The sequence below is a fragment of the Magnolia sinica genome, chromosome 13 (assembly GCF_029962835.1).
Source record: "Magnolia sinica isolate HGM2019 chromosome 13, MsV1, whole genome shotgun sequence".
NCBI classification, from domain to species: Eukaryota; Viridiplantae; Streptophyta; class Magnoliopsida; order Magnoliales; family Magnoliaceae; genus Magnolia; species Magnolia sinica.
In genome coordinates this window covers 13,767,658-13,795,612 of record NC_080585.1, presented here as the reverse complement: position 1 = coordinate 13,795,612, position 27,955 = coordinate 13,767,658, and the positions used below count along the sequence as shown (strand labels likewise).

General features: G+C 37.1%; 1 protein-coding gene across 2 annotated transcripts; it reads right to left on the bottom strand.

Annotated features, from left to right (window-relative positions):
- Nucleotides 1–17: 17 nt before the first annotated feature.
- On the bottom strand, nt 18–27,955 carry LOC131222898 (bifunctional protein FolD 4, chloroplastic-like). Of its 2 annotated transcripts, none has more exons than XM_058218139.1 (6): nt 27,598–27,955; nt 8,580–8,905; nt 7,600–7,836; nt 7,290–7,457; nt 3,811–4,037; nt 18–462 (listed from the first exon to the last, which is right to left on the bottom strand). In XM_058218139.1, exons 1-5 carry the CDS (start codon nt 27,758–27,760, stop codon nt 3,867–3,869), a joined length of 1,065 nt encoding a protein of 354 aa, XP_058074122.1. In that variant the 5' UTR covers nt 27,761–27,955; the 3' UTR covers nt 18–462; nt 3,811–3,866. The 2 variants fall into 2 exon arrangements, with proteins under 2 accessions (XP_058074122.1, XP_058074121.1); XM_058218138.1 differs by lacking the exon at nt 18–462 and adding an exon at nt 494–648.

Genomic DNA, 27,955 nt, shown 5'->3' with positions numbered 1-27,955 from the left:
AACGTTGAAGCACTCAATTTCAGTTTCAATACCCAGAAAATGAACTTTGTAACTTAAAAATGCTGTAGCCACTGTCCATACAGACATGATCACCTCACAAGAGCTTGCACGGCGTCTTCAGCCACGTCTCAAAAAATGCTCTTTTCAATCTCCACTTTGAGACTTGAGGCTGAAAATGCCCTGTACTGCTAACAGTGGTAGAAGCAACTGTAAGTGATCAACTCTCTTTTCGTTTCATAAAAATGAAAACGTATGATACTTTGGAAGATTGTGATTGGTGATACGCAAGCACTAATTGAAATTTCCAAGGAATTGATTGGTGGTGATACGCAGGCATTTTCTTTGGTACTCCCTTCTCGCAAGTCGCACATGTGAGAGAAATCGAACCTGCTGATGGAGTGGGTCCCGGTTTGTAACTTATGTCACCCATAAATTGGGCCGTCTCATCACTGCAGGCCATAGCTGTACGAAGGAAACGGGTGGTTAAAAGAAATTATCAGCACAAATTCAACACATAAATGTTTATTAGTGGTTCATTTGATAAGTGGGCTATCTGATTTTTTGTTAAATAACATGTTCCTAGGGAGCCCTAACTAGAATGGCCCAGGTCTCTTACATATGTGCCGTACACCCAAATCTCTTTTGTGCCTGCAAATGAAATGTGTCACATGCACCTGTTAGATGTGAGACCCACAACGAATAGACATCAAAGTAAAAATGTGGTCGCATAAAATACTGAATTTGCTTTCTACTATTGGGACCACCACATGTGGCAAATGCACCTAACACTTTTACCATTGGCATGTCATCGCTGGACGAGTGTTGGTTTCGACCTTACAATAAGGGGCCTTCCAGTGTTGGCCTGGACCAAGGCCACCCAAATGCAGAGATTTGCCTTGCTTAATAACCACACTTGAGCACTTGGTCAGTCCAATCGAATGACCCAGATTGGTCATTTAAGTACTACGCGCATTTAATGGCTACAATGCAAACATCATACGGATCAGATGATCTGTCCATTTGTTAAATGGCATATTATTTTTTTATAGCCATATGTTCTAAGGCATGGATGGAATAATTAGAATTGCTTGACAAGTGATTCTACAAAAAAATATGAGATATCCATGATGGCCCCTACAAAGAAATGACTCAAATTATTCATTGGACCTCTTTTTATATAAATAATCTTGACCATTAAAATGCACGCTAGACCTATGATAGTCCAGATCGATCGACCAAATTATGGTATGTTTGGGAGTTTGAGGTTGGAATGCATTAGAATCCAAATCACAATTACACTAGCATAAAAGTGACTCCGAAACCACACTTGTGTTTGGCAGGAGTGCATTGGAATCCATACCATTTGTTTGGGAGCTGATATTTGGAATGCAATGGAATTCTTTAATGCATTCACAAGACTTGAATTAGATTAACTAAATCAGCTTTAATATCCCAAATTGGCGTGTGATATTTGATGGAATGATTATAATAATCCCATTGAAATATATACTTCTCCTAAAATGAGGAAATTTCGAGCCTAGGATGGGCCGCAAATGTAAGGATCACAAAAGAGTGACTCGTCAACATTTTAAACTGTCCATTTCGATGGCTAACGTTTGGACAATTGGTATCTTTATTGCAGCATATTACAACGTATTAATAGCCTAGCAATACCTTTGTTACAGTTGCAACTTCCCCACATTTGAAAGGGGAGCCAAAAAAGGCATCTTATTGAGTGTGTCCAAATCACAACAAAATTGTGAGATTTCAGAACGCACTAAAATTGTGCATTTCAAATACCTATGATTCCATTTACCTCCAAATACTTGGCTGCCAAACGCAAAAAGAAGACTGTTGGATTTTAAATACACCAAGCTACCAAAGGGCCCCTTCGATGTAGCACCTAGGACCACAAGTGCTTTGATAGTTCAGACAAGTTTAGTTTTGAATTGCTTGAATGGACTTTGCTTTAATGGCTCGACAAAGCAAAACATCATATCCATTGGATGAACCTAATCGTCCTTTCCATAGCCTGTGGAATAAACAATTGAGTTCACCTATAATAAAAAGGCTCATCAATCTGGATTGTCCATTTTATGGGCTGCAACTTAGAAATCCCCAAGTCTCCCAAGACCAATTGGGATGTGACTGAACCTAACAATCAAATTGTGCTTAGAGAACACTGTTGCACAAACACAATGATCAACAATAACAATAACAACAAAGAAACAAAGAGGGGAAAAAATAACAATGAGTTGGTGGGAATTTGAAACAAAAGGACAGTCCAGATTGCTGATTGGATGGTCCACATCGAAATACAAAACTATAAAACTAGTTAAACCAAGTCATTTCACATTTCAAAATTCACAAATAAGACTCAGTTGTTCTGAGGCCACTGACCTTGCCATTCGTGAGGGCAAGGTTTTGGTTGTAATTCACCTTTTGGTGTTTTTCAATAATAAATGATTCTTAACCTTTTCAAAAAAAAAAAAAAAGACCGAGAAACCAAATGGTGATTTTCAGCAGCACCTTTGAAATTGTAACACAAAAAAACAAATTTACATTTTTTTTAGTCCAAATTCAAATCAATTGCAATTTTTGGCACCATTGCCCATCCTCAACACTCATGGCACCCTGGTCCAATGGTACAAGCCATCTGTACCACGGTCCCACTGTGGTGGTCCATGGTCCAAAAGTTCATTCCAACTAGATCATATTGTCCAGTCATTGAACCAAGTTCATTCCAACTAGATCATATTGTCCATTCATTGAACTTTTGCTCGTTAAATGCAGACCATTGGTGACTCAGTTTTTAACCAGACTGTTTGCATGCCAACAGTTGAACAGTAAAGATCGGCCAGTTGGCCTGGCTTTCGACCATTGCCTATCCAGGGTGCCTAATGAAAGGACAGTCAAAGCAAGCCCAAGAGCCCATGATTTCATATGAATAAGAAGGAAGGTTTGGTTTGCATAAAATAAATCCCTTGATGGCAGCAAGGATGTGAAAGATGGTGAGGGCTGTCAAACATCCGGATTGTTCAGTTTAAGATAAATCCTTGAAAGGATGCGTATCCAACAATGGAATCCTTTGACAACATAACAAAATGGGATCAGATTAAGGTGAAACTGTGAGAAAGCTTGGTGGTCACCTACCCTATATGCAGCAACTAGGAAAAATCAATCTCTACAATTCTTCCTTGTGGATCCATCGAAGGTTCTAAATCTAAGTGGAATGGAGAAAAACAGCACAATACAGGATGTTCCTGGAAGACAACAAGTTCAGGGTGTCCTCGAAAGTGACCTCAATTTGACATTTGGTTGAATGTTGGTGGTGTGAATATACTCTGAACTCACCAAGTCTTTCAAACAGCATGGGAAAGAAAACCTGAGTAGGTGGGCTATCAATTCTCTTCTTTTACACCCCAAATAACAATTTCGTTCATTTCAGATAAATTAACAGAAAATTAACTTGCAGTATACCATTATGTCCTCCTTGGTGATGGTGCTCCTAATTTCTTTAGGTTCAAGGAGGTTGATATGTTCTGTTATTGGTTCTTCCAGGTAAGGTAACAAGATTTTGCAGTGAAGCACATAAGATCCTTGTTCTAAGGTAGACTATATATTTATGGTCAACCAAAGGGAAAAAGAAATTTCCAAGTTGAGCGAACAATAGCAGATGAATTGTTAAACTCATGTTAAGTCCTTTATTCGCTTTATTTTCATGTGTAGATGTTATCAGGAAAGGTAGATTGTGCCCTAAGACCCAAAAACACAATCAAACCATAGAATACAACAACCAGAAACCCTCACCTGGATATGTAGAGCTCGCCTTTGCCCCCTCCATCTAAGCGGTATAACTCAAGAATTCACTTGAAGTTGTGTAGTGTCTTTGCAGAGTGGAGAGTATTTGATAGAAGCATGGCTATGGTCATTGGGCCAACTCCTCCAGGAACTGGAGTAATAGCCGAAGCCACCTTACAGGCCTCTTCATAACAGACATCGCCGACCAACCGGTAACCTCGTGGACTTTCCGAATCCTGTCACACAAAAATATAATTACTTCTCAGTAACATGGCCTCCTATGGTTTTTCTGACTGTCATTCTATTTCTAAATGGTCCGCTCTTCTTTTTATGTTTTTATGCTATGCTTGGGTTGACAGAAATAAACTATTCCGATTCACATATTTCACCATAGCATAATCATGTTGAAGTGATTGAGTGGTTGAATTTAGAAGGTAAGAAGCATTCATAATTGTTTCAATACTGATTCTGAAAATGACAAATTAGAAGATTGCCAAGTGCTAAGACTATGAAGAAGATTAGGAATTCAAAGACTACTCTCCTATGTGATGCATTGGCAAATGGACACCAGATCATCATGTGGCCCAACATATCACAGTTGTGGCTGGAATGTAACAGGGTCCAGTAAAAAAATGGACCACATGTCTGTCTGATGAAGACCAACAGTGGATCTATTTTAACTGTTATCTTTTCGTACAGGTGTGGCCCGCCGATGACCAGATGGTCGAGATTGGCCAAATTTGGGCCAGGCACATATCCGGTAAGGCCTGCCTCATGAATGGCTAGGATGCCATGTGTGGAGAGAGCAGTGTTTTAAATAGCGAATAGCGTGTAGCACAGCATTCACCCCTCTGAAGTGTGAGGCATAAATTACATGGCATGTAGTGTAAGGTACACACTACTTATATATTTTTAATGAAGGTTACGCTTGGTTGTAGCAAATATCATTAAATTTCATGATATCTTGCACCAAACTAGACTGATTAATTATGATATTTGGTGCAACCAAACACAACCTTAGATAAGAGGAAAAAGAGGGCAAAGATTAATTTTAAAGATAAAGAAATAGCAATGGAACCGAGCTAATACTATTATTTATATTATTTTACTAAAATCATTTAAAAGATAAACTAAATTTTATTGAAAATAGAAAAATATAACATATCATTGAAAATATTAATTAATTTTAATGTTTTGGTGAACAACAACTTAATGTAAGTTATGTATGTATAGCATAGGCTACGTAGCATATAGTATATGACAATTAACATGTAGTGTGGGCTACATGTGACTTAAGCTATTTTCATGAGCTACATAGGGTAAGCTATTTAGAATACTAGAGGAGAGTAGGGCTCAAATTCCTTCTCATACAATTAGCCGTCACCAATGTCATCTATATTTGTATTGACCACAACATTCCATAACGGTGTAACGGTAATGGTGACTGTAATGGCCATCACCCCTACCATTATGATATGAAAACACAAGCAATTTCTCCCATTTTCCCCAAATCCCCAAATTGGAGGTTGAAATCCATCATTTTTTTTATTTGTTTTTTTGAAATTCATCATTGAGCATGCATAATCATGGATTTCCACCATATCTATACTAATTCTAAGCGACTTACATAAAAAAAATGAATCAAAATATTTATAATAATTATTGAAAAAAAAAAAAACTCATCGTTTCAAAAGCAGGCCCCACCCACTGTCCGATCTTGATTTCCGCCAAAAAAAAAAAAAAAAAAGAAGGAAGAAAGAAAGAAAGAAAGCAAGAAGAAGAAGAAGAAGAAGGAAAAAAAAAAAAAAAATCCAGTTTCCTCCAAGTAATCGAAGGGACTTGGTCGGATTCACCTAAAGGGATTAGAAGTAGAAGAATTAAGACAAAAGGTGAATTTATAGTTTGTTTTTTAAAGAAAAATGGGAAGAATGGTCGATATCGGTATCGATAATATCGACGATACATTTGAATGTATTGTTGATGCAACCTTATATATGTGGACAATACGTTGATATTGGTATCGATAATATCGATGATACATTTGAATGTATCGTCGATGCAACATTATGTGTCAACAATACATTAAAAATATCACATTGTATCAGCAGTATCATTGATACAATGCGATATATCGCGATACAATCATCGATATGCTGAAATGGACATATTTTAGTGGTGTTTCATATCGCTGTGGTGCGATACCAATAATATTGGCCAATATTATCAACACCGCAAACACTGATCATCACGTCTCAACAAAAACATTTTAACCATTTAGCTTAAAAACTAGAAGAATTGCCCCAACTTGAAATTATGTTGAGTTGCATCAAGTTTTTTCAAACAATGGACACCAAGACTCGTTAACATTTATTTAAAATCCATTTAGTCTAGGCTATTTGAGCAAAGTTTTGTCAGGTTTTATCAAGCATTTCAAAGTTTTGTCAAGTTAATTCCAGTGGAATTTAGTTGACAGGGTTCTGAACAAATTGTGTTTTATTTCTTTGAGATCTTGATGATATCTAATAGATTCTAGTTGAGTTCTTTCGTGTTTCCAAACATAGTTTCATCCTTTAAAAAAATCAAAGACCCAAGAGCCACTTGTATTGAAAACTCTTGAGCACTCTTTCGGATAGCTTGCAGGAAGAGGAAGAATCCTCACCATCAACAATCTCCAAAAGAGATCAATAATCCTGCCCAATGTATGCGTACTATGGAGGACACCGAAACAGTTGATCATCTTTTCATTCACCGCGAGATTGCTAGGATGATGTGGATTTGCTATTTTTGACTTTTCGAGTTGTCTTGGGTGATGACAAACTCAATTGGGGATCTATTCTTGTTACGGCATGGAGTGGGGTTAGAGAAGAAATTAATCGCTATATGGAGATTGGTCTTGCTAGCTATGTTGTGGGTAGTTTTGGGGGAAAAGGAATGGAAGGCACTTCTATAACAAGTCATCCACGGCGGAGGAGATTCTATCAAAGGCCACATTCCTTGTCCCCTAGAAGATTGTAATTTTTCAATTTTGCTTCAGTTGTAATTTCTTGTGCCATCCCAGCACTTTTTCAATACAATCATTGTTACTCTTCAGAAAAAAAAAATATATATATATAATAATAATAAATGAACATTTCACCTCGTATTTTTGGGACACATCTTTCATTGTAACACAGCAATCAACCAGAAGCATTTTCCTCAACTGTTCGGAGTAGCCGAGGGGAAAAAGAATTTTTTTTTTTTTTTTAAAAAAAATTTCTTTCCCCTTACTTTTTGGCCCCAGACAAGTCACACTCCAAGTCCAAAGCTATGTTTTAAACCTTGCTCAGGACATGCATGAGCATAAGCACATGTTATGTTTAACATGATGCACATTAAGCAATAGTGATTTGGCAAAGAAAACACCATGATGCAGGAAACCGCAGGGTTCTGTACTGCTGAACAACCATCCACACAAGATGCCACAGAAGGTGAGAGGACAGTCTACTTACATCAACTGGGTTAATTCCAACATCGATCACAACAGCACCAGGCTTTATCCAGTCACCCCTCACCATGTTTGCAACTCCTGCAGCAGAGATGACGATATCTGCTTGTCTTGTGATTTCCTCAGGGTTATTTGTGTAAGAGTGTACAATAGTAACAGTGGCATTTTGCCTCTGCCAACAACAATAATTCCAGAAATTAAAACTTGAACAGAGATGGAAAAGCAGATGGAGCATGTCCAAGGATGGATTTTGAGAAAATAAAACAATAATCAATCAATGTTTTGAAATGAATGAAACAAACAACTAATTTTACCTGCAACAACAGCGCAGCAGGCATTCCAACAATATTGCTGCGACCAATTACAACTGCTCTCTTTCCCTTGATATCAACACCACATCGGTGCAATAACTCTATGCATCCTTTGGGGGTGCATGGAACAAATAAGGGCTCCCGACCTCGCATGGCGAGACGACCAACGTTCAGTGGATGGAAACCGTCAACGTCTTTCTCAATGCAGACAGCATTCAAAATGTTCTCCTCGTTCATATGCTGATAGATATGGAGAGAAGGCTATTAGAATGTGAAGTGGCAAAGGCCAACTGCATACATATTACCCAGTTCAAGAGTAACATATAATTTGTTGGCTAGATTGCACTGATTATCACTTTGTTGTGGTCAACTTATCAATGACTCACTTTTCGCACATGTCACAGATATGGGGGATTTTTGGGTGAAAATGGATGTTTCTAGAATAAGCCAACTTAAGCTTCATTTTTTCTTTAAAATGTATCCTCAATTGGAGTGAATTTTTGGGATACCCCTTCCAAGGTAGGGCCTGTCCAATAACTTGTTCGGATCTTGTACAAAGTTTCCATGCGGACAAAACTCATAGAGTTGCCCTGCCTATCTGGCATAGACTATCTGCTACTAATTCAAAGCAGTATAATATTACCATATCATCAACGAAATATATCTAGAGGTTAAATGATATTTGTTTTTTGATGAATCTAGAGTTTAAACATTTTGAGCTGCAAATGCTATGCCAATACTCTCTGAGAATACTAAATGTTTTAGATACATGCACCATGCCACCCAAGATTAGTTGGATTTCTTATTATCTCTAATCAACCTGAGATGTAACCTTTCTTTTTTTGACTAAGTAACATCAACACTTCAAATGAATCATAACAGGTCAACTACCTTGTAACTATATACAATACTAACATGTTATTATTTTGTTCAAACCTTTAGAATAACATAATTTGGCATTCTTGCTAGATACAGAAGCATACCCTGGGTAGAGGCAGCTGGACAAGGATCCCATGAACTGAAGGATCCTTGTTGAAGCCTAAAATAGACTTGAGCACTTCTTCTTCGGTGCAGTCCTCAGGCAAATGAACTTCATAAGATGTGATCCCAACGGCCTCACAGGCCTTTTTCTTGTTGCGGACATAAGTCTGGGAATCCTTCCTTGCACCAACTAGAATAACTGCCAACCCCGGAACTACACCAATTGCATCTTTCATCCGGGATATTTCACTAGTGATTTCATCTCTAATCTGCTTAGAGACCAACTTTCCATCAATCACCTTTGCAGAAGTTTCGGTAGTCATCGCCACTGTACAACCAAATATATATTGGACGATTAAGTGCAAGGAATCGTAAAGCAATACTATCTATCATAGTAATATCCAGAGCATAAAAATATAACAGGTGGGCAGATCGTGGAAATACCACTAATGTTACCAACCCAAACTGATTATGTGTGAAAATTAAAACCTTGAACTGTAACCTACTATAGTGAGAAAATAATGTTTTGAGGGTTTGTTTGGTAGTAGGGCACAAAATATATTGTGGTAGGAACATTTGCTGCAAGATGTGATGATTACAACAGTTCACTTTTATTTGTCTTTTATGGCATGTTTGTTTACCGTGGAACATGTTTACAGGAACATGATGTCATGGTCCATAGCTTGGTCACATAGTTTTTCCAAAAGAGCATATTCCCCAGCTCCTTCCTTTCCCTGCAAAACCCTTTTACCTGGGAAATGGCTTTCTGGGAAATGCTGGGAAAGGGGATCAATCTTGACCCAAATCCCACCATCTCCTTCTTCCTCTCTCCCATTTGGCACCAGAGCGCTCCATCTCCATCTCTCATCCATTTCTCACCTCTTTCACTCTCTAATCCATCTCTCCCACCTTCTCCTTCTTCGTTTCTCCCATCTTCAGCGAATCGAACCCATCTCCTTCTTCCTCCCTTTCACTACTCCACACCAGCTAGACAACAACTCCCAAGATTTCAAGGCTACTCAACATCAACTCCATAAGTACTCCACAAATTCCTCTCCTCCCATTTTTTTAATTTATTTGTTGTCAAGTAATGAAAATATACTTTGTATTGTGCAAGTCATTTTTCTGTAATATTTCTTCCCCGAATCTATTGTTATTGCTTTGGGTTGTACTTGCCCAAATTGTGGATTGAGTTGTAGATGGGCATAGCTCTAAAATCAAATTCATTGGACGATTCTAATATGTGATTGATGGACAATTGATGGACATTTGTTTGTCAAATCCAGACCATTGGCAACTTCCATTTTAACCGTCAATTAAGCGTCTACCATCAGCTAGTTGAATCATCTATTTGAACTGATTTTTGTAATAAAGTTCCATCTACAATGTGACTCGTGATTTGCACAATTTTGATTGTATGTTGTTGTAACTATCGGTCTTATTCTCGGTTATGCCCTATCACATGGGTCCCATGTTGGACAATAGGATTGAGGAACTTGCAAGTGACATGTACAATGTCCGCGTGCATCATTGTGGTCATGGTATTAACTTTCTCAAATCTACCAATTTTTCCTCTAAAATTGTTTGTTACATTCATAGGGGAATTTTATACCATTTTTTTCCTCTTAACAATTCTTTCCTTATAGTTTCTAATATCTTAGATTAGTTTTTTTTTTTTTTTTTAAATTAAAAAAATTAAAAAAACATGGAACTGTAACGTAAAACTAATAGAGCATTGACAGTGTTATACTCTGACGGAAATTTTGACAATGGCCCTGCAATTTCATCTAAAGACTTTGTTAACTAAATTCCCATCATTTCATTTTTTTTTAAAGAAAATTCCCATCATTTCACCAATGATGGTTCCAGTTGGATGGCCCGATTACTAAGGGTGTTTTTGAATGCACAATCAAAATGGATTATAATTATTAGTGTAATGTGCTGGAAATGACAAAACTGTGGTTCTCTTAGCACTCATATCATGCGATTGGGCTTCGAGCTGCAATCCTATTAACTGAATTTTGACAACTACTACCCTGCAATTTCATCTAATGCCTTTTTTAGCTGAATTCTCATCATTTCACCTTTTTATTTTCTTTTGAAAGCAGAACTCCCATCATTTCATGAACAAAGGTTCCTATTAGATAGTGAAATTACTAAGGGTTTGTTTGGATGCAGAATCGAAATGAATTGTTATCATTAATATAATGTGGTGGAAATAACCAACCTGTTGTTCTCTAAGGTATATTTGAGTGATTGGGCTCCACACCGCAATCATGTTAACTGAATTTTGACTACTACTCCATCATTTCACCTTTCCGTTTTCTTTGAAAGCAGAACTCCCATCATTTCATGATAACAGTTCTGGGTAGAAATGAGATTGAATTTCCCCGTCTTCAATCTCATTTCTGGAGACGATTGAATTTCCCTGTCTTTTGTTCTTCTCTCAAGTCCCTGAATTTATGAAGTCTCGTTTCTGTAGTGGACCAATTCGTTTTCCTTTTGCATCTTTAAGTTTTCTATTGAAATTCCAGAATTTCTGCAGCACAAGGATATCGATGAGGAATTCCTACAAATGGTTATGCAGAATACCAGTCGATATGTGGGTATTTTCTTTCTACATGCAGTTCTTGTGAATTTTGGTTTCAGAAGTAAGCAAGTGAGTTTCGCAATTTACAGCCTTCCTGACATGACTATGAAAGAAAGATAACGAAAAGGTCTACACCCTTCAAAACATAACAGACTAAAATGTTCATGATAGACTCGGAAATGCAGGCATCATCAACTGGAAGGTCAAGAATCAAGAGACTATCTTTATATAATCTTCGGACATGAAGTATAGGATAGACCATCATACTCATCATCAACTGGAGCTCAATCAGCTGTTTCCATGCACCAAAATTTGTTTTTTCATGTGAATTGCTTTGGGTTGGGAAAGAAAACCAGAAACACAAGGGGTTACAGATATAAATTTCTATCATTTCTACCTCCCTTGATCCTGCAAAGAAAGCCATTTGAAGATGCAATTGAGCAACAAGCCATTAGTGCATGAGAATCCACTGCAATGGGTTTGAATGAATTCAATATACTTCATTGGGATGAGGAATGACAGAATCAGTTCTGATTGTGAAGGCCCCAAAATCAATCTGAGATGCATGATGAAGGGGATGAGAGTGATATAGTAGGGAACATTCGGTAAAATGAGAACATCCATACACTACTACACATGGTAAACCAAAGTGGAAACAATTTTATTTATAATCCGAGATTGTACATTGTTCCCATACATACCTAACTAGGTGGAAAACATAAAAAACTCAACTACTAACTATTAAACTTCTAGGTGGAAATGATCCACTTCCTTCAACATGGTAAACAGAAAGCACATAAACACAAACATGGCTTAACCCGAGACCTAATGGTCCTGTGAATCAGTCAGATGCGGTGCTGCTCCATCCTTTTGAACACAGCATAACACTTCCTTAAGGGTACGGAAGATCTTCTGGTTCCATTTCTCCTGTTCAGCCATTCGAGTCCTCATTTCAGCCCTCGTATCAGTTAATTCAGACTGAACCGAGGCCAGCTCCTCTTCCACCCGACTAAAGCACTCATGTATAAGTGGGAGGGCTACAAAATCTTCATCGATGTCTTCGTCATTATCTTCCTCCTCCTCCTCCTCCTCTTCTTCCTCCTCATCCTCTTCTTCTTCCTCCGCGGTTTTTTTTCCTCTTTCAACCTCTTCTTCCTCATTCAATTTCATCCTTTTCATAGTATTGGCATCAACGAAACTTTGCGGCTCAAGCCTCGCATTGGGGATGAAACTAAACCCACAGTCTTTGGCCATTTTATAGACCAACCGTCTGAATGGTAAGGACAGATTGGTTTTGGTGGTGGCGGCATTCAAGATATGGCGGATTACAATAGATGGGTAGCAAACCTTCTTGTCCGTGCCCAGTAAATACAGAACCTCCAACATATATTATGTTAGTTGTGTATGATTTCTCTTTCTAGGGTACACATTGTACGTGAATACAAGGTGGAGGAACCTGTAAACTGGAAGCATCCTAGTCACCAATTATCATCCTATATCCAAGACGTACGTTCGCCACAAATTTGAACAGTCCTCTCGTCCCTGTACTTGGATCACTTCGCATCCCTATGTCAAATAATCACTGTCCCACGTGGCACCCCAGAAATCCTCTCAATTTCAGTCACATTAAATGGTATTAGGGACTTTTCGATTGTTAAGTCGAAGGTATATGACTTTAGACAAGGATTTCGAATTGAAGTGTAGAAATGTCAAACAGTCTCGGCGTCGGCATTGTTGTCGGGTGTGAAGATGGGATTCAAGCCAATAGTGGTAAGCCACTTGAGCTCTTCGGTATCGACGAACAAGTCCTTGTTCACGTACCGCTCAAAACATACCTTGCGTTTGGCGAATCTTCCCAAATCCACGGCTTCTTCCACCTCGACTAACCGGCCGCGACTCGTTGACGGTCCCGCCCGAGACGTGGATCGACCCGTGCTCCATCCCGAGACCACTCTCTTAGCCCGGGTAGTTACAACCGTTGAGGTTAATGCTCCAATGTCCTCCCTTCGCTTGGAGCGACGATTATATTATTGTCCATCCGTTTCCTGTGCGTCACACTTCTTCGCCATAAGCCTCACCATTAATGGGAGCAATAGCCAAGAAGAAACAAGAATAAGGAAAGCCCCCATTGGAAAGAAAAATGTGTTTTGTTTTCGTTTTTGTCGATTTGGGTGGAATAAGAAAGAAAAATAAGGAAATTGAAGCAAATGGAAGCAAATGGAGTTGGGTTTTGGGAAAACTAGTGGAAGTAGAGAAGGATTTTAAAAAATGGAAGGAAATAGGGATAGGTTTTTGGATTTGGGTGGAAGTAGAGAAGGATTTGAGAAGAAATAAAATAGGGATAGGTTTTTGGATTTGTAGAGAAATATTTGAGAAAATAGAATAAAGTAGGGATGAGTTTTGAGAGTTGTGTGGAAGTAGAGTAAGATTTGAGAAAATGGAAGCAAATAAGGATGGGTTTTTAGGTGTGGGTGGAGGTAGTGAGAGATTTGTGAAAATAGACAGAAATGAAGATGAGTTTTTGGATTTCAATGTGTATAGAGAAAGATTTGAAGAAAATGAAAATGGGTTTTAGGATTGTGAAAGAAGAGATGAATTTGGGTCTTGATAAAAGTAATGGGAGATGAACAAATAGAATGATATAGGGTTGGGGTTAACCGGACGTGTGCTTGGTGGGAAAGCGAGTCAGGGTCGACCGGGTCAGTATCCAGCATTCCGGGGTCGATCGGGTCAGTGTCCGGAGTCTCGAGGTCGACCGGGTCAGTCCTGATGATCGGACTACGGGCTTGGCTTGAATTTCATTCCACGTCTCTGAACATTCTATTAGTAGTACCTCCAGTGCAGCTTTGGAGGGGTTAAAATCCTGGACTGTATTCATCTGAACAAATGGGAGCATCTTATATGCCAGGCTGATGAAAGTTGTTGCCAAATCAAACTAGTTTACTAGACAAGCAGCGCTATGAAGACAATGGATGGTTTAAAAATACTTGCCAACGCTCCATAGACTAATGTACATCTGTCTCAGCAGTTACACCATGTGGCATATTGTCCTATACTTGGCTTTTTCGTATGGTCAATACATATAGAGAAATGGTCCTCAATTTTGTTTATGGATTGAATGTTGAAACCCATTTGCTGCATTTTATGAGAAATGGACCATCCATAAGTGGGCTATGAATTGGTCAGTCCTACAGTCCATTTGCCATGCCATGAGAATTTAGTGGTTTCTGACGTTCTGTATACTTTTAAACAAGGCGATTGTTGAATTAATTGATTTTTGGATCAAGGCCAAACAAGGAATGGTCTACCTGAGTGATGGGATGGATTTTATGCATGTTAAATCATTTAACCATGTTAGAGAAAGTTACCCACATTAGGTATCTATGTGAGTTAGGCAAGAGTTTTCTGGTTTGATCCTAGAAGTTTCACATGGTGTCATGAAATGGTAATACAGTTTATGATGTTCTTAACAGTCCCAAACCTTTTATTTTCCAAAAATTCGTAAGCATTAGGAGATGAGAGAAACTGAAAATTTAGAATGAAGGTTCATGCCAATTGTTGAGGGTCAAATATTGCATATCATACCCCAGTTATTGCTTGGATTTATGAACATAATGTTGTTTAACAGCCTGTTGTAGTCGTGTTTATGATGCAAGGTGCAATTACAAGCTTGAACTAGAAAGGATGCTAAAAGCATAGATTTGACGCTCTGGCATCACCAAGGCATTAGACGGGACTCCATGGGACCAAGATCGAGGATTTACACACCAGTGATCAAAGAAATTCCAGCCACTCACTTCAAACAGACCTGAAAAAAGTCTAAAATGCAAGATCACAAGGTTCCCACCATCTGATTGGCTCAAAACTTCATACATAGCCTGGAGACCATAAATTAACCGTACACGTCGAATTTCAACTGTTCAATCTCTGTGGAAGTGACCCAATGGACAGATCAGCCCATAAAACAGCGATTTGGGGCCCACCTGATATCTAGATGCGCTTCAATTTTGGTATCAACAGTTTACATGAGGTAAAAAAGTGGATGGATGGATTGGATTTTGCATATACATCAAGGCGAGACCCACTTTATGAAAGTGGAGTGCATAGAAGTCGTGCACTCGCTGTGCACTGAGTGAACCAAGTCGGTCAGCAGGCGCTGACCCGACTTCTCGTACTAAAACGGAAGTTGCCGTTTTAAGCAGTGTGAAAACCGTAACAGGGAGCTAAGGTCGACATTCGGTGGGCCCCCATCATCACACAAATTTATGATCTGCACTGTCCATTCATTCCAGAAGGTCAAACCGACCGTACAAAAGGATTTTCTCCAAACCCATGCGCGCACACACAGGATGTAATAACCCAAATTTGTGTAGTAATTTACACACGCTTGTACTCACACAAAACTACTATACATGGAATGTAGTAAACATCTAGACACATAGCTGATTATAAAAAGTATCCTTATCAGCCCTTTTGGTGGGTGTGCTTGAATTTCCGGGACGAAATTCTTATAAGGGTTGTAGAATGTAATGACCCAAAATTTTGGTACACGTGCGTACGCATACATGTATGTACAATTGCCTTCATTGGAGTATACACACATAGACCCATGCATACATCCACGCACCCATGCACACATGCATCTATCGACTCATGTAAATTGTGACCGTTGATGTGTGATCGTTTTGCTTAGTGTGAACTATTAATTAATGTCATTAATGATTACATGATTTTGGTAGAATATATATAAGTTTATTTATAATGCACTCTCTCAACTCGTATACTTAAGACCACGTGTTTAATTATTAACTAATATAAATCTAGCCAACATCAACTATTGACTGTGCACTGAGATTAATCTGATCTTAACCACTAAATTGTTGTTAAAAAATAAAATAAAAATCAAGAACAACCCATTTTTTGTGGGAACCAACCCCACCGTCCGCTTGTGTGTGGCTCACCTGAGTTTCTGATCAGCCTCATTTTTTTGCCTTATATCTTCTCTTGGCCAGGCCGAGATGGTGGACGGAGTAGATTTAAATTATTGTTAGTGAGACCCACCATATCTTAAAAAATAAAAATAAAATAAAAAAATAAAAGTTATATCTTCCGCACGACTAAACCACTTTCTCCACTTTCCTTCCTTTTTGTACGGTAATGGCCGTCGAACCTCCCACTAAATGAAACTGTCCCATAATTCTCACTCCTCCATTCCATTATGCATCCATTTATAAAAAAGAAAAAAAAAAGGAGAAAAAATCGAAGGAATCAATCAAAAAAAAATTGAGTGAAGGAGAGAAAGATCTCTGTAAATCAAGAGAGAGAGATTAAAGCGGGGCCTGATCATCAGACTTTAAGGTAGGTGATCTTAACATGAAATTTATCATTTTTAGTTATTATTATATTTAGTTAATCCAAGTTTTCATAGAAATATTAGTGTTAGTTAATTTTTTTTTTTAGGGAATCTACTCATTTAGGAATTTCTATTTTATTCTTTTTATAATATTTAATACTAAAATAATTTATAGATAAATAAAATAAAATAAATTTACAGAATAAAATAAATAGTTTATTTAAGATTAATTTATTAATTCTTAAATATTTTGTTAAGAAAAAAATTAAAATTAAATTTCAAATAAATTATAATATCCTACAATATATTACAGTCCAAATAGAATATATAATTAATTATTTAAAGTATTGATGATTCATTATGTAGAATTGTGAATATAAGTGATGTAAGATTGATAAGTATATATAGTCAAATATGATTATAAAAATAAAATAAAAATATATGATAATAATAACAAATTATAAATTATATAATTGTAATATGTAATCAGTATTAATATGATATATAATAAGATATATAATAAAATAAAATAAAATAAAAATATTTATAAGATCATTAAGGTATAGTAAAATATAAATATTATGTTTCATAATAATATAGTAGTAATACAATATAATTGTAGGTTTAAAAAAAAAATAATGACAAAATATATAACATAATTAAAGTAAACATGTGTAAGATAACATTATATTACATAATTAATATATAAGTATTTAATATTATTTATATGATTATCTTATAAGTAACAAAATAGAAAAGTTTTATTTGATAATATATAAAAGTCGTAATAAATATAATTTATTATTTAAAAAAATAAAAATAAATTTGTGTAAATGATGATATTAACAATTTAACATAAAAGTAATATAATAATTATATTAAATGTATCAAACAAAAGTAAATTTATTAATTTAGATAGTCAATTATAAAACAAGGTTAATCATACTGACATAATGTTGTAACAAATAATTTATATAATAATAATAGTATCTAAAGTTCAAATTAATATCTTCCTTAACCTTATTCAATTTAGATTTAAAAATAAATAATAATAAAATTCTGAATTTAGATTTAAATAGTTAGATAAAAATAATAATAATAATAATAATAAATTTTAAATTATCAATAATAATTTAATTACATTATTAATGTTATATTATATAAATCAGTGTGATAATTTTTGTTCTGTAAAGATTAAAATCCAAATTTTAATTCTAAAATTTGAAGAGTTAATTAAATTAAATTTAAATGAACTTAAGTTTAAGAAAATTTTCAAAATTTTGGAATTGAAACTAAATTGATTAGATTTCTATATTTTGGAATTCTAGTGATTAATGTGTATTTAAAACTTTATTAAATTAAAATTTTAATAAAATATAATATTAGATTTTTTTTAACTTTAAAAAAAAATATTTTCCTTATAGTTCAAAATTTTTGTTTAAATTAAAATTTAAATAATTTATCGATTAAACCTAAATATACATTCTCAATGAATTATCAAAAAGAAATTAAAATTTGTTATAAAATAATCAAGCTATTTCAATATGTGTGTGTGCGTATTTGTTAAGTTAATGTGATAAATAAAATAAAAAAATTTACTTTGAGAATTTAGTGAATAAAAATAATAAATATTTTTTATGCTAATATTTAACATTATTTAAGTGAAAAAAATTAATTTAATTAAAGCTAGAATTTAAATAAAATTTCTTGTACATTATTTCATTGTAATTCCTAAATTAAATAATAGTAAAAATAAGATTTTATTTAAGTATTTGAATTATTAAAGTTTTAACAAAATGATATCTAAAATTATTAATTTGAAATAAAAATTTATATTGTTAATATTTTCGATTGTAAAACAGTGATTCATCTTACATACCATATCAGCCCAACAACACGAACAGTAGAAAACCTTGATTAGAAGCAGCCATGGTTAAATAGACTAACCTGAAATTCAAACCATTCATTAAATAGACCACTTAGGTGTTATTTTCTTTTGGTAGATGGTGTCCTAAAACTCAACTTCTCACGCATCCAGCGAGTGTAGATAGCAAGTTAATGCTATGTGTTGCGTCAGTGGGAGAAACTCGTTAAGAGCGTAAGCGTGGGTCAGGTCTAGCATGCGACGCTAAGTAGGTCGTGGGCGTATGGTTTAGTCCAGAAATCGACGGTCTAAATATCAGGTGGGTGATTCTCCTCCATTTATGAACTTTCTGATTTTATTTATTTTAGAAAATTTATTTATTTGACATAATGACTTCAAATTAATATTGTCAAATTCCTTTATACGTAATATCTACTTTTTTAAATTTTAGCATTTACTGAATCTGATTAACTTGTAGAGTTAGATTTTAATCTAACTTTTATTTCTGAAATTTGGTGTTAAGATTTAGACCTTAAATCTGTGTTAAAGTAATTGATTTAAATTAATTAGTTTAAAATAATATTAATTAATTTGATTCTAAATTTTGATTTTCTTTTTTCTTTAAAAAAAAAAAAGGACAGAAAATAGCTTGATGTTTCAGTAAATTTAAGGAATTGAATTTTTACAGCATCGAATTTCTACACATTTGTATAGAACTTGCATTGTTGTATAGGGATTTAAATAATTAAATTATTTCGCTACTGATTTTGGAATAATTCATGACATGCATTCATCTATACTGATTACGGAATTATGGAAAAAGAAAGAAAATTGAGGAAATGATTGTGGTATTAGCAGGTAGGGCAATCGTGTCCCTTGGGTGAAAGACCCTAAAGCCAGCAAGTAGGGCAATCGTGTCCCTTGGGTGAGAGACCCTAAAGCTAGCAAGTAGGGCAATCGTGTCCCTTGGGTGAAAGACCCTAGAACCCGTTGGATCCTTCGGAGTCTCCTTTGTATACGGCGTATGAGTACAATTGTGTGCGCGGACATACGTCAGAGGTACAACTGGAGCAGTAGTCTGACCAGCTAACATATAAATGGATTCCTCGCCACGAGGTACCAATGCGTGGGCGTTAATGCAACGTAACCATACACCTAAGTACGGTGTTATAAGATGTGATGATTATTTAATTTTATTATTGAATTCATGATAGTGTAGCATTCAGTACGTCTTTATGATTCCAACATCGCATTCATGTCATATTTAATATTCAATATTTTGATTCATGTTTTGAATTTCAAGAAAGTAATTTTATTATTTATTTCTTTAATATAAATCTAGAAATTTCAGATTTGGTTGGATAAGATCCCACGAGCGGTTGTGCTCATACTCAAAATAACAGTGTTTCAGGGCATCAGAGTTTAGTCAAGGGTAAAGTGGAGTGAAGATCCAATCATCAATTTACTTATCTTTTATTTGTACCGATGGAAAAAAAAAAAATGTATAATAAGAATTTAGAAGTGAGTTTAGGCTGTAATAGTTAAAGGTTGTATTTGATGAACGTTGTTATTGTAATGAGATTGATTAAGTGTAGTTGTGAATGTTTAATATTAAATCATGACCTGGGATTCGGACCTGGGTCTGGCCAACTCGGGTACCGAATTTCAGGGCGTGACAATTGAAATAGGGAGGAACTCAAATTCTGCGCCTGCGGTTTTAGTGGATTTCGGAATTCGAAAGGGATGAAACGATTTCAAGCATTTTTCGAGGGCATTTCAATGGACGGTGTGGATTCCCTTCCTGACGTCAATCAGTGGGACACCAGCCATCACAGCGTCGATGTGTGTCAACTCTGTTTCGCAACAGAGGTTGCGTTCCATTCCTGTGGGCCACCATGGTCGATGATTTAGATAATCGGGACCGTCCATCAGGCTTAAAATGGCACTATAAACATGGGCTAGGTGGTGAAATTTCAAGATACACCGGAGATCAGTCTCCATTCGTCCAAACAAAAGACTGACGGTGCAACGGAAAAGGCGGGTGGGACACACCAAATTCGGTCTTAAAATTGTCCAATTTTATTGAATTTTCAAGGGCGATCCAATGAATGGATTGGATTTTTCAGCAATTCCCAATAATGGGCTCCACTTTCAACACAGCGTAAGACCGTACGCAGGGATTGCGTAAAACTTCCGCACCTGATATGCGTAAAGAAAATGCCCGCTGCAAGTTTCCACCGACAGCTCCCATCCACCGACTCTCGGCTGCCTATAAGAAAGAAAGAGAGAGAACGTGAATGGGTATTGAACTTTCCAGGGACCGTCTGCACAAGAGAGAGAGAGGGTGGAGGACGTCTTCACAGTGTTTCTTTTCTTCGTTAATTTTTGTTTTGCTTTTATACTTTCTTTTTCTAAGGGATTTTAGCCTCACCACCACCATATCAGGCTAAACCTCTTAGCTAGGGCTAAGAGGTGAAGCTTGTAGCGTGATGGGAGACTTTTAGCTTATGCCTTTTGTTTATACTGAACTGATGTTGATTTTGGTTTAATTAGGGGAATGTTTTTAGTTTTGAATGGTCTGTTGTGACAAATTATAATGGGTCTGTGATAGCTTTGAGCATGTTCCTTTCCTTTTTATGTTTATAACGTCAGGAAGCCCTGTTGTTCACCATCGTCTCCTGGGCATGGTCGGATGACGATACCCTTCTTAACCTTCATATCGTGTTGATTGGTTGTTAATTAGTTTAATTATGTTGTTTACTTTGTCTCTTGGGCATGGTTTGGTGATGGAATCCATTCTAAATCATATACCTTTCATCTCTTAAAAATTATATCAAAGAAAGTGCAGTTTGATTTTCATGGTTATACTCTTCAACTGGATGAAGATGGACTTTAAGTCTAGTTGAGTCCTTGAAGCAAGCATAAGATATCCCTGATCTCTACAAGTGGATCCTCTGAGTCCCTAGAGTCCTTTCCCTGAATTCTTTAAGTTTTAGATAATTATTTCATCATTATTCCTCAATTTACACTCGATTTAGATTTCATCTCATTCTAGTTCTAGTTCTATTTAGTTTCAGCTTACGTACAGGTTTCAGTCCCTTAGGATTCGACCTCAGTCTCACCGAGTTTATTACTACATCACAACCCTATACTTGGGGAGTGAACACCAATGTAACCTCTAGAATTTATTTTCTTTTGCATTGATATTTGCAATATGCATTTCGACAAATATTGGCATTACTCATCCAAATGACACCTTGTAAGGCCTTTCTCTAGCCATATAGATTTTCTCTTTTCAGCTTTTCCCCTGCCAATTGGTCATTTCTTTTAAGGCATTCCTCCTACTTGGGGAATTAATGATGTAAGTTCACTTGGCCCTACGATATTTTCTTTTCAATTTTATGTATTTATGTATCTCTTTTATTAGAGTTTCATGATGCAAGTTCACTTAAGTCGATGATACAACTTAAGTCGATGATACAGGATTTGAAAACCAATCAACGCAGGAGTTGGAATCCAAAAACAAACCAAAACTTGATTGCATAGGACTCTGGGATGATATATGGGTTCTGTCACAAGTTAGCCAATCACACAATCCTAGAGGAGTCTAAATCCTCTGAAGTTCTTGCCCCTTTTGATCCATCAGTTTGATTCAGCTATCTGAATTTCAGTGGGTCCAATGTTGAGCAGGTTCTAAATTCAGACCAACATGTGTTTACGCCACGTATACAATGGACGAGTAGCTACAACCAGGTGAGTTGTAGCCAATGCACAAGGTACTCTAGCTTGGACTTAATATAGATGGTTGATATAGATGTCCAACCTTGTGCACGCTTTTTTCTGGCTTTCGCATGAAGAAGAAGAAGAAGAAGAAGAAGACCAACATCCATATACAAGAAATTGGATTTACATGTACTGTCTCACCATATGAGACTGTTGGATCTTTTTTCATTTTTTCTCTCTAAGAAATTGATTGCTTCTTGTTCTTTGCCTCCCTAATATATTTCTTTTACAGGAATGATTGCTCAATACGTGTTTAGATTCATAGGTTATTGGGTGAATGATGCATGTGAAATTTGCCCCATTGTATTTGATGCCCAAATGCAAGACGAATGCATCATGATGCATGATTTTGAATGAAAAGATTCGCAAATTCATGTTGTTTTCATCTTGCATTAGAAAAATGCTATTCAAATCGCAAATGCCATTTTTCATATTGCAATAGAAAAATACTACTGGAATCAACTTAATGGTTATAATGTGGGAATTCAAGTTGTTGCAATCCAAACAAATAGCATCAATCCAACTTACTCAAGTACATGTGATTGTACCAACCTGACCAGAATTCCTATTGTGTTGTGATTGTGGAAGTTGCAACTTGCTCATTGTCAAATTGCTCTGGGTATGCTTCTAAATTCAAATCAGCCATTTGAAACCAGGAAGGTACTAACAGCAACTAGGTTATAGTGCTGAGTTGTAGTCAATGAGTAACAGGCAGTGCAGTAATGTGATTGTTCTGGTATGCTTCCTATATCCACCGATTCATCCTTTTGTTTTACTCAGTTTTCTTTTATCTTGCATAGGTGCAGTTTCTACCAAAGAAAGCAGCTGTTGACTCAATCTTAGCCCATTTCTATCTCAAATCATCATGCCTTAATCTTTTGTAACTTTTCCTCAATTCTGTCACATGGTTTATTGGAATGTTCTTTTGCCATTTTTCCACATATGTTGGCTTCACTTAGTTGTCTTTCTTAACCAAATGTACCTTTTCTTTTGTTTTTCTTTTCTTTTATTTTCTTTTTTTGTTTTTTAACATTACTCTTAATTTCCTTTCTTCCATTGTGATCTTTGTATCATCATGTAATTCTCCAATTTGAGTTTTATGCTCAGGTGCTTCTGGCAACTTGGTTTTTCACAGTTGATTTTGAACAGGGCTCCTTATGCTTGTGTCGAAGACTCAAACTATCATATCAGTGCCAATATTGTTGGATGCAGCTCCACATGACATTCTCGAGGAGCATGTAAGAGACATTGATCTGTTACCTCACTAACTTGATGCCACTCAATTCTACGCACAGAGCGAGAGCCAGAAATTATTAGAAAAAAGAAAAGAAAAAGAAGAACCCATCCATGCTTATGTTGAGAATGGCTCTAATCAAACTTCCAAAATGATGGACCCTAGCCAATTTTTCTATTTCCTTACAAAATTACACATCGGTAGCACTTGGTAAATAAAAAAATAAAATAATCAGTAGAATGCATGCCATGTCCACGCTAGAATATCTCAGCGTGCATCCAGGTTGTCAAAAATCCTACGATTTAGGATCAAGTCGATTCTTAAGCAAAACAGTTTGAATCCCACCTTTGAATCCCTTTTTATATTAATCATACGATTTTATAAAAACTAACCCAAAATAAAAAAATAAAAAAAGAAATAAATCTTTCCACACTGACCCAGTCGACCGGGTACCAACCCGGTCGACCCTGACTCGCTTTCCCACCAAGCACACACCCGGTCAGCCCCAACCCTATATCATTCTATTTGTTCATCTTCCATCACTTTTATCAAGACCCAAACCCATCTCTTCTTCCACAATCCTAAAACTCATCTTCATTTTCATCAAATCTTTCTCTACCCACATTGAAATCCAAAAACTCATCTTCATTTCTGTCTATTTTCACAAAACTCTCACTACCTCCACCCACACCTAAAAACTCATCCCTATTTACTTCCATTTTCTCAAATCTTACTCTACTTCCACACAACTCCTAAAACCTATCTCTACTTTAATCTATTTTCTCAAATATTTCTCTACATATCCTCCACAAATCCAAAAACCCATCCCTATTTTATTTCATCTTCTCAAATCCTTCTCTACTTCCACCCAAATCCAAAAACTCATCCCCATTTCCTTCCATTTTCTCAAATCCTTCTCTACTTCCACTAGTTTTCCCAAAACCCAACTCCATTTGCTTCCATTTCCTCATTTTTCTCTCTTATTCCACCCAAATCGACAAAAACGAAAACAAAACCTATCTTCATTTCCAATGGGGGCTTTCCATATTCTTGTTTCTTATTGGCTATTGCTCCCATTAATGGTGAGGCTTATGGTGAAGAAACATGTCGCACAGGAAACGGATGGACAACAATATAATCATCGCTCCAAGCGAAGGGAGGACATTAGAGTGTCAACCTCAACGGTCGTAGCTACCCGGGCTAAGAGAGTGGTCTCGGGACGGAGCACGAGTCGATCCACGTCTCGGGCGGGACCGTCAACGAGTCGCGGCCGGTTAGTCAAGGCGGAAGAAGCCGTGGATTTGGGAAGATTCGCCAAACGCAAGGTATGTTTTGAGCGGTACATGAACAAAGACTTGTTCGTTGATACCAAAAAGCTCAAGTGACTTACCACTATTGGCTGGAATCTCATCTTCACACCCTACAACAATGCCGACGCCGAGACTGTTCGACATTTCTACCCTTCAATTCGAAATCCTTGTCTAAAGTCACTAACCTTCGACTTAGCAATCGGAAATTCCCTGATACCATTTAATGTGACTGACGTTGAGAGGATTTCTGGGGTGTTAAGCGGGACAGTGATTGTTCGATATAGGGATGCGAAGCGGTCCAAGTACAGGGACGAGAGGACTGTTTAAATTTGTGGCGAACGTACGTCTTGGATACAAGATGATAATTGTTTGAAGGTAACCGGGATGTTTCCAGTTTACAGGTTCCTTCACCTTGTATTCACATACAATGTGTACCCTAGAACGGGAAATCATACACAACTAACACAGTATATGTTGGAGGTTCTGTATTTACTAGGCACAGGCAAGAAGGTTTGCTACCCATCTATTGTAATGCATCATATCTTGAATGCCGCCACCACCAAAACCAATTTGTCCTTACCATTCGGACGGTTGATCTGTAAGATGGCCAAAGACTGTGGGTTTAGTTTCATCCCCAATGCGAGGCTTGAGCCGCAAAGTTTCATTGATGCCAATAGTATTAAAAAGATGAAATTGAATGAGGAAGAAGAGGTTGAAAGAGGAGAAAAAACCAAGGAAGAAGAAGAAGAGGATGAGGAGGAAGAAGAGGAGGAAGATAATGACGAAGACATCGATGAAGATTTTGTAACCCCCGCACTTATACATGAGCGCTTCAGTCAGGTAGAAGAGGAGCTGGCCTCGGTTCAGTCTAAATTAATTGATATGAGGGCTGAAATGAGGACTCAAATGGCTGAACAGGAGAAATGGAACCAGAAGATCTTCCATACCCTTACGGAAGTGTTATGCTGTGTTCAAAAGGATGGAGTAGCGCCGCATCCGACTGATTCGCAGGACCATTAGGTCTCGGGTTAAGCCATGTTTGTGTTTATGTGCTTTCTGTTTACCGTGTTGAAAGAAGTGGATCATTTCCACCTAGAAGTTTAATAGTTAGTAGTTGGGTTTTTAATGTTTTTCACTTGGTTAGGTATGTATGGGAACAATGTACAATCTCAGATTAGAAATAAAATTGTTTCCACTTTGGTTTACCATGTGTAGTAGTGTATGGATGTTCTCATTTTACCGGATGTTCCCTACTATATCACTCTCATCCCCTTCATCATGCATCTCAGATTGATTATGGGGCCTTCACAATCAGAACTGATTCTGTCATTCCTCATCCCAATGAAGTATATTGAATTCATTCAAACCCATTGCAGTGGATTCTCATGCACTAATGGCTTGCTGCTCAACTGCATCTTCAAATGGCTTTCTTTGCAGGATCAAGGGAGGTAGAAAGGACAGAAATTCATATCTGTAACCCCTTGTGTTTCTGGTTTCCTTTCCCAACCTAAAGCAATTCACATGAAAAAATAAATTTTGGTGCATGGAAACAGCTGATTGAGCTCCAGTTGATGATGAGTATGATGGTCTATGCTATACTTCATGTCCGAAGATCATATAAAGATTATCTCTTGATTCTTGACCTTCCAGTTGATGATGCCTGCATTTCCAAGTCCATCATGAACATTTTAGTCTGTTATGTTTTGAAGGGTGTCAACCTTTTTGTTGGCTTTCTTTCATAGTCATGTCAGGAAGGCTGTAAATTGCGAAACTCACTTGCTTACTTCTGAAACCAAAATTCACAAGAACTGCATGTAGAAAGAAAATACCCACATATCAACGGGTATTCTGCATAACCGTTTGTAGGAATTCCTCATTGATATCCTTGTACTGCAGAAATTCTGGAATTTCAATAGAAAACTCAAAGATGCAGAAGGAAAACGAATTGGTCCACTACAGAAACGAGACTTCATAAGTTCAGGACTTGAGAGCGGAACAAAAGACGGGGAAATTTAATCATCTCCAGAAATGAGATTGAAGTGAGATTACTAAGGGTGTGTTTGGATGCACAATCGAATTGAATTGTGATTATTAGTATAATGTGGTGGAAATGACCAAACTATGGTTCTCTTAGCACTTGTGTCCAGCAATTGGGCTCCAAACTGCAATCACGTTACTTCTATTTGGAGCTACTGCAATTCAAGGGCTACTCCCTTGCTATGAATACTGGAAAGCATCATTAACTTCCGTCATTTCATCTTGGTGAAATCGAACATTTGCATTTCAATCTAATTGCACATCCAAACACGGCATAAATCAACAAGGAATGCAGTAAGAAAAAATACAAGCGTGAAGGCTACTTGTGGAGTAGGACAAGAATCCTAATAGTGGGCACACGCTCCACACTCTATGCATGCGCGATCCAGAATCCTACTACTCAGGCTGGCTCCTACCATGAATAAGCCCTGCCCCAAAAGTCCGGCGGTCTGCAGATTTCGCAGCTGATAGCTACACTTCTACATTGAATATCAACCGACGGTTGAATTTATTTTCCTCAGCTGTCCATTTTCTCCAAATGCATGATTCGGGCTAGACAGATTTTCTGGGCCAGGGCATGGACACGATGGGCCCTGCTAAGCTCGTAGATAAAATACATGAAACATTTAAAGAGAAAACCGCATACATGATTGTACAGTGTATAAACTATAATAAGCTACCCGTAGCATCTGAAAATCATCGACGAGCAACAGACTATACACCGAATAATCCAATGTGATTTCCAGCAGTAATTTCTAAGTAACAAGAAATCGATTAGAAAATCTGAAATGAGAAGAGAAAAAGGAAAAATCGAAAATAGATGGACGAATTTAGGGTTTCGGGACACACGTGGCACAATCGCAGACGACGATTTTCGATGGCTTGGAGCCGTTGGATGGAGAGAAATGGAGGAGTGGCGAAAGAAAAGGGCACTGCTGCGGATTTTACGGAAGGGGAGAAGACGAGCGGTTGCGGAGGAAGAGCAGTCGGAGAAGATCGTCGATGCAGCCATTGTCGAGAGAGAGAGAGAGAGAGAGATTTTAGGAAAGGGAGAGAGCGCGCGCGGCGCGCCAAACTCAGCTCAGTGCGAGGGGTGATTCGCGAGAGGGATTGAATAGGTGATTCGTAGTGCAATAACTAGGGCCGTTGATATTCGTCCATGGTAGGGACCATTCACTGGAGGGGAGCACTCCTTGCATTCCATGAT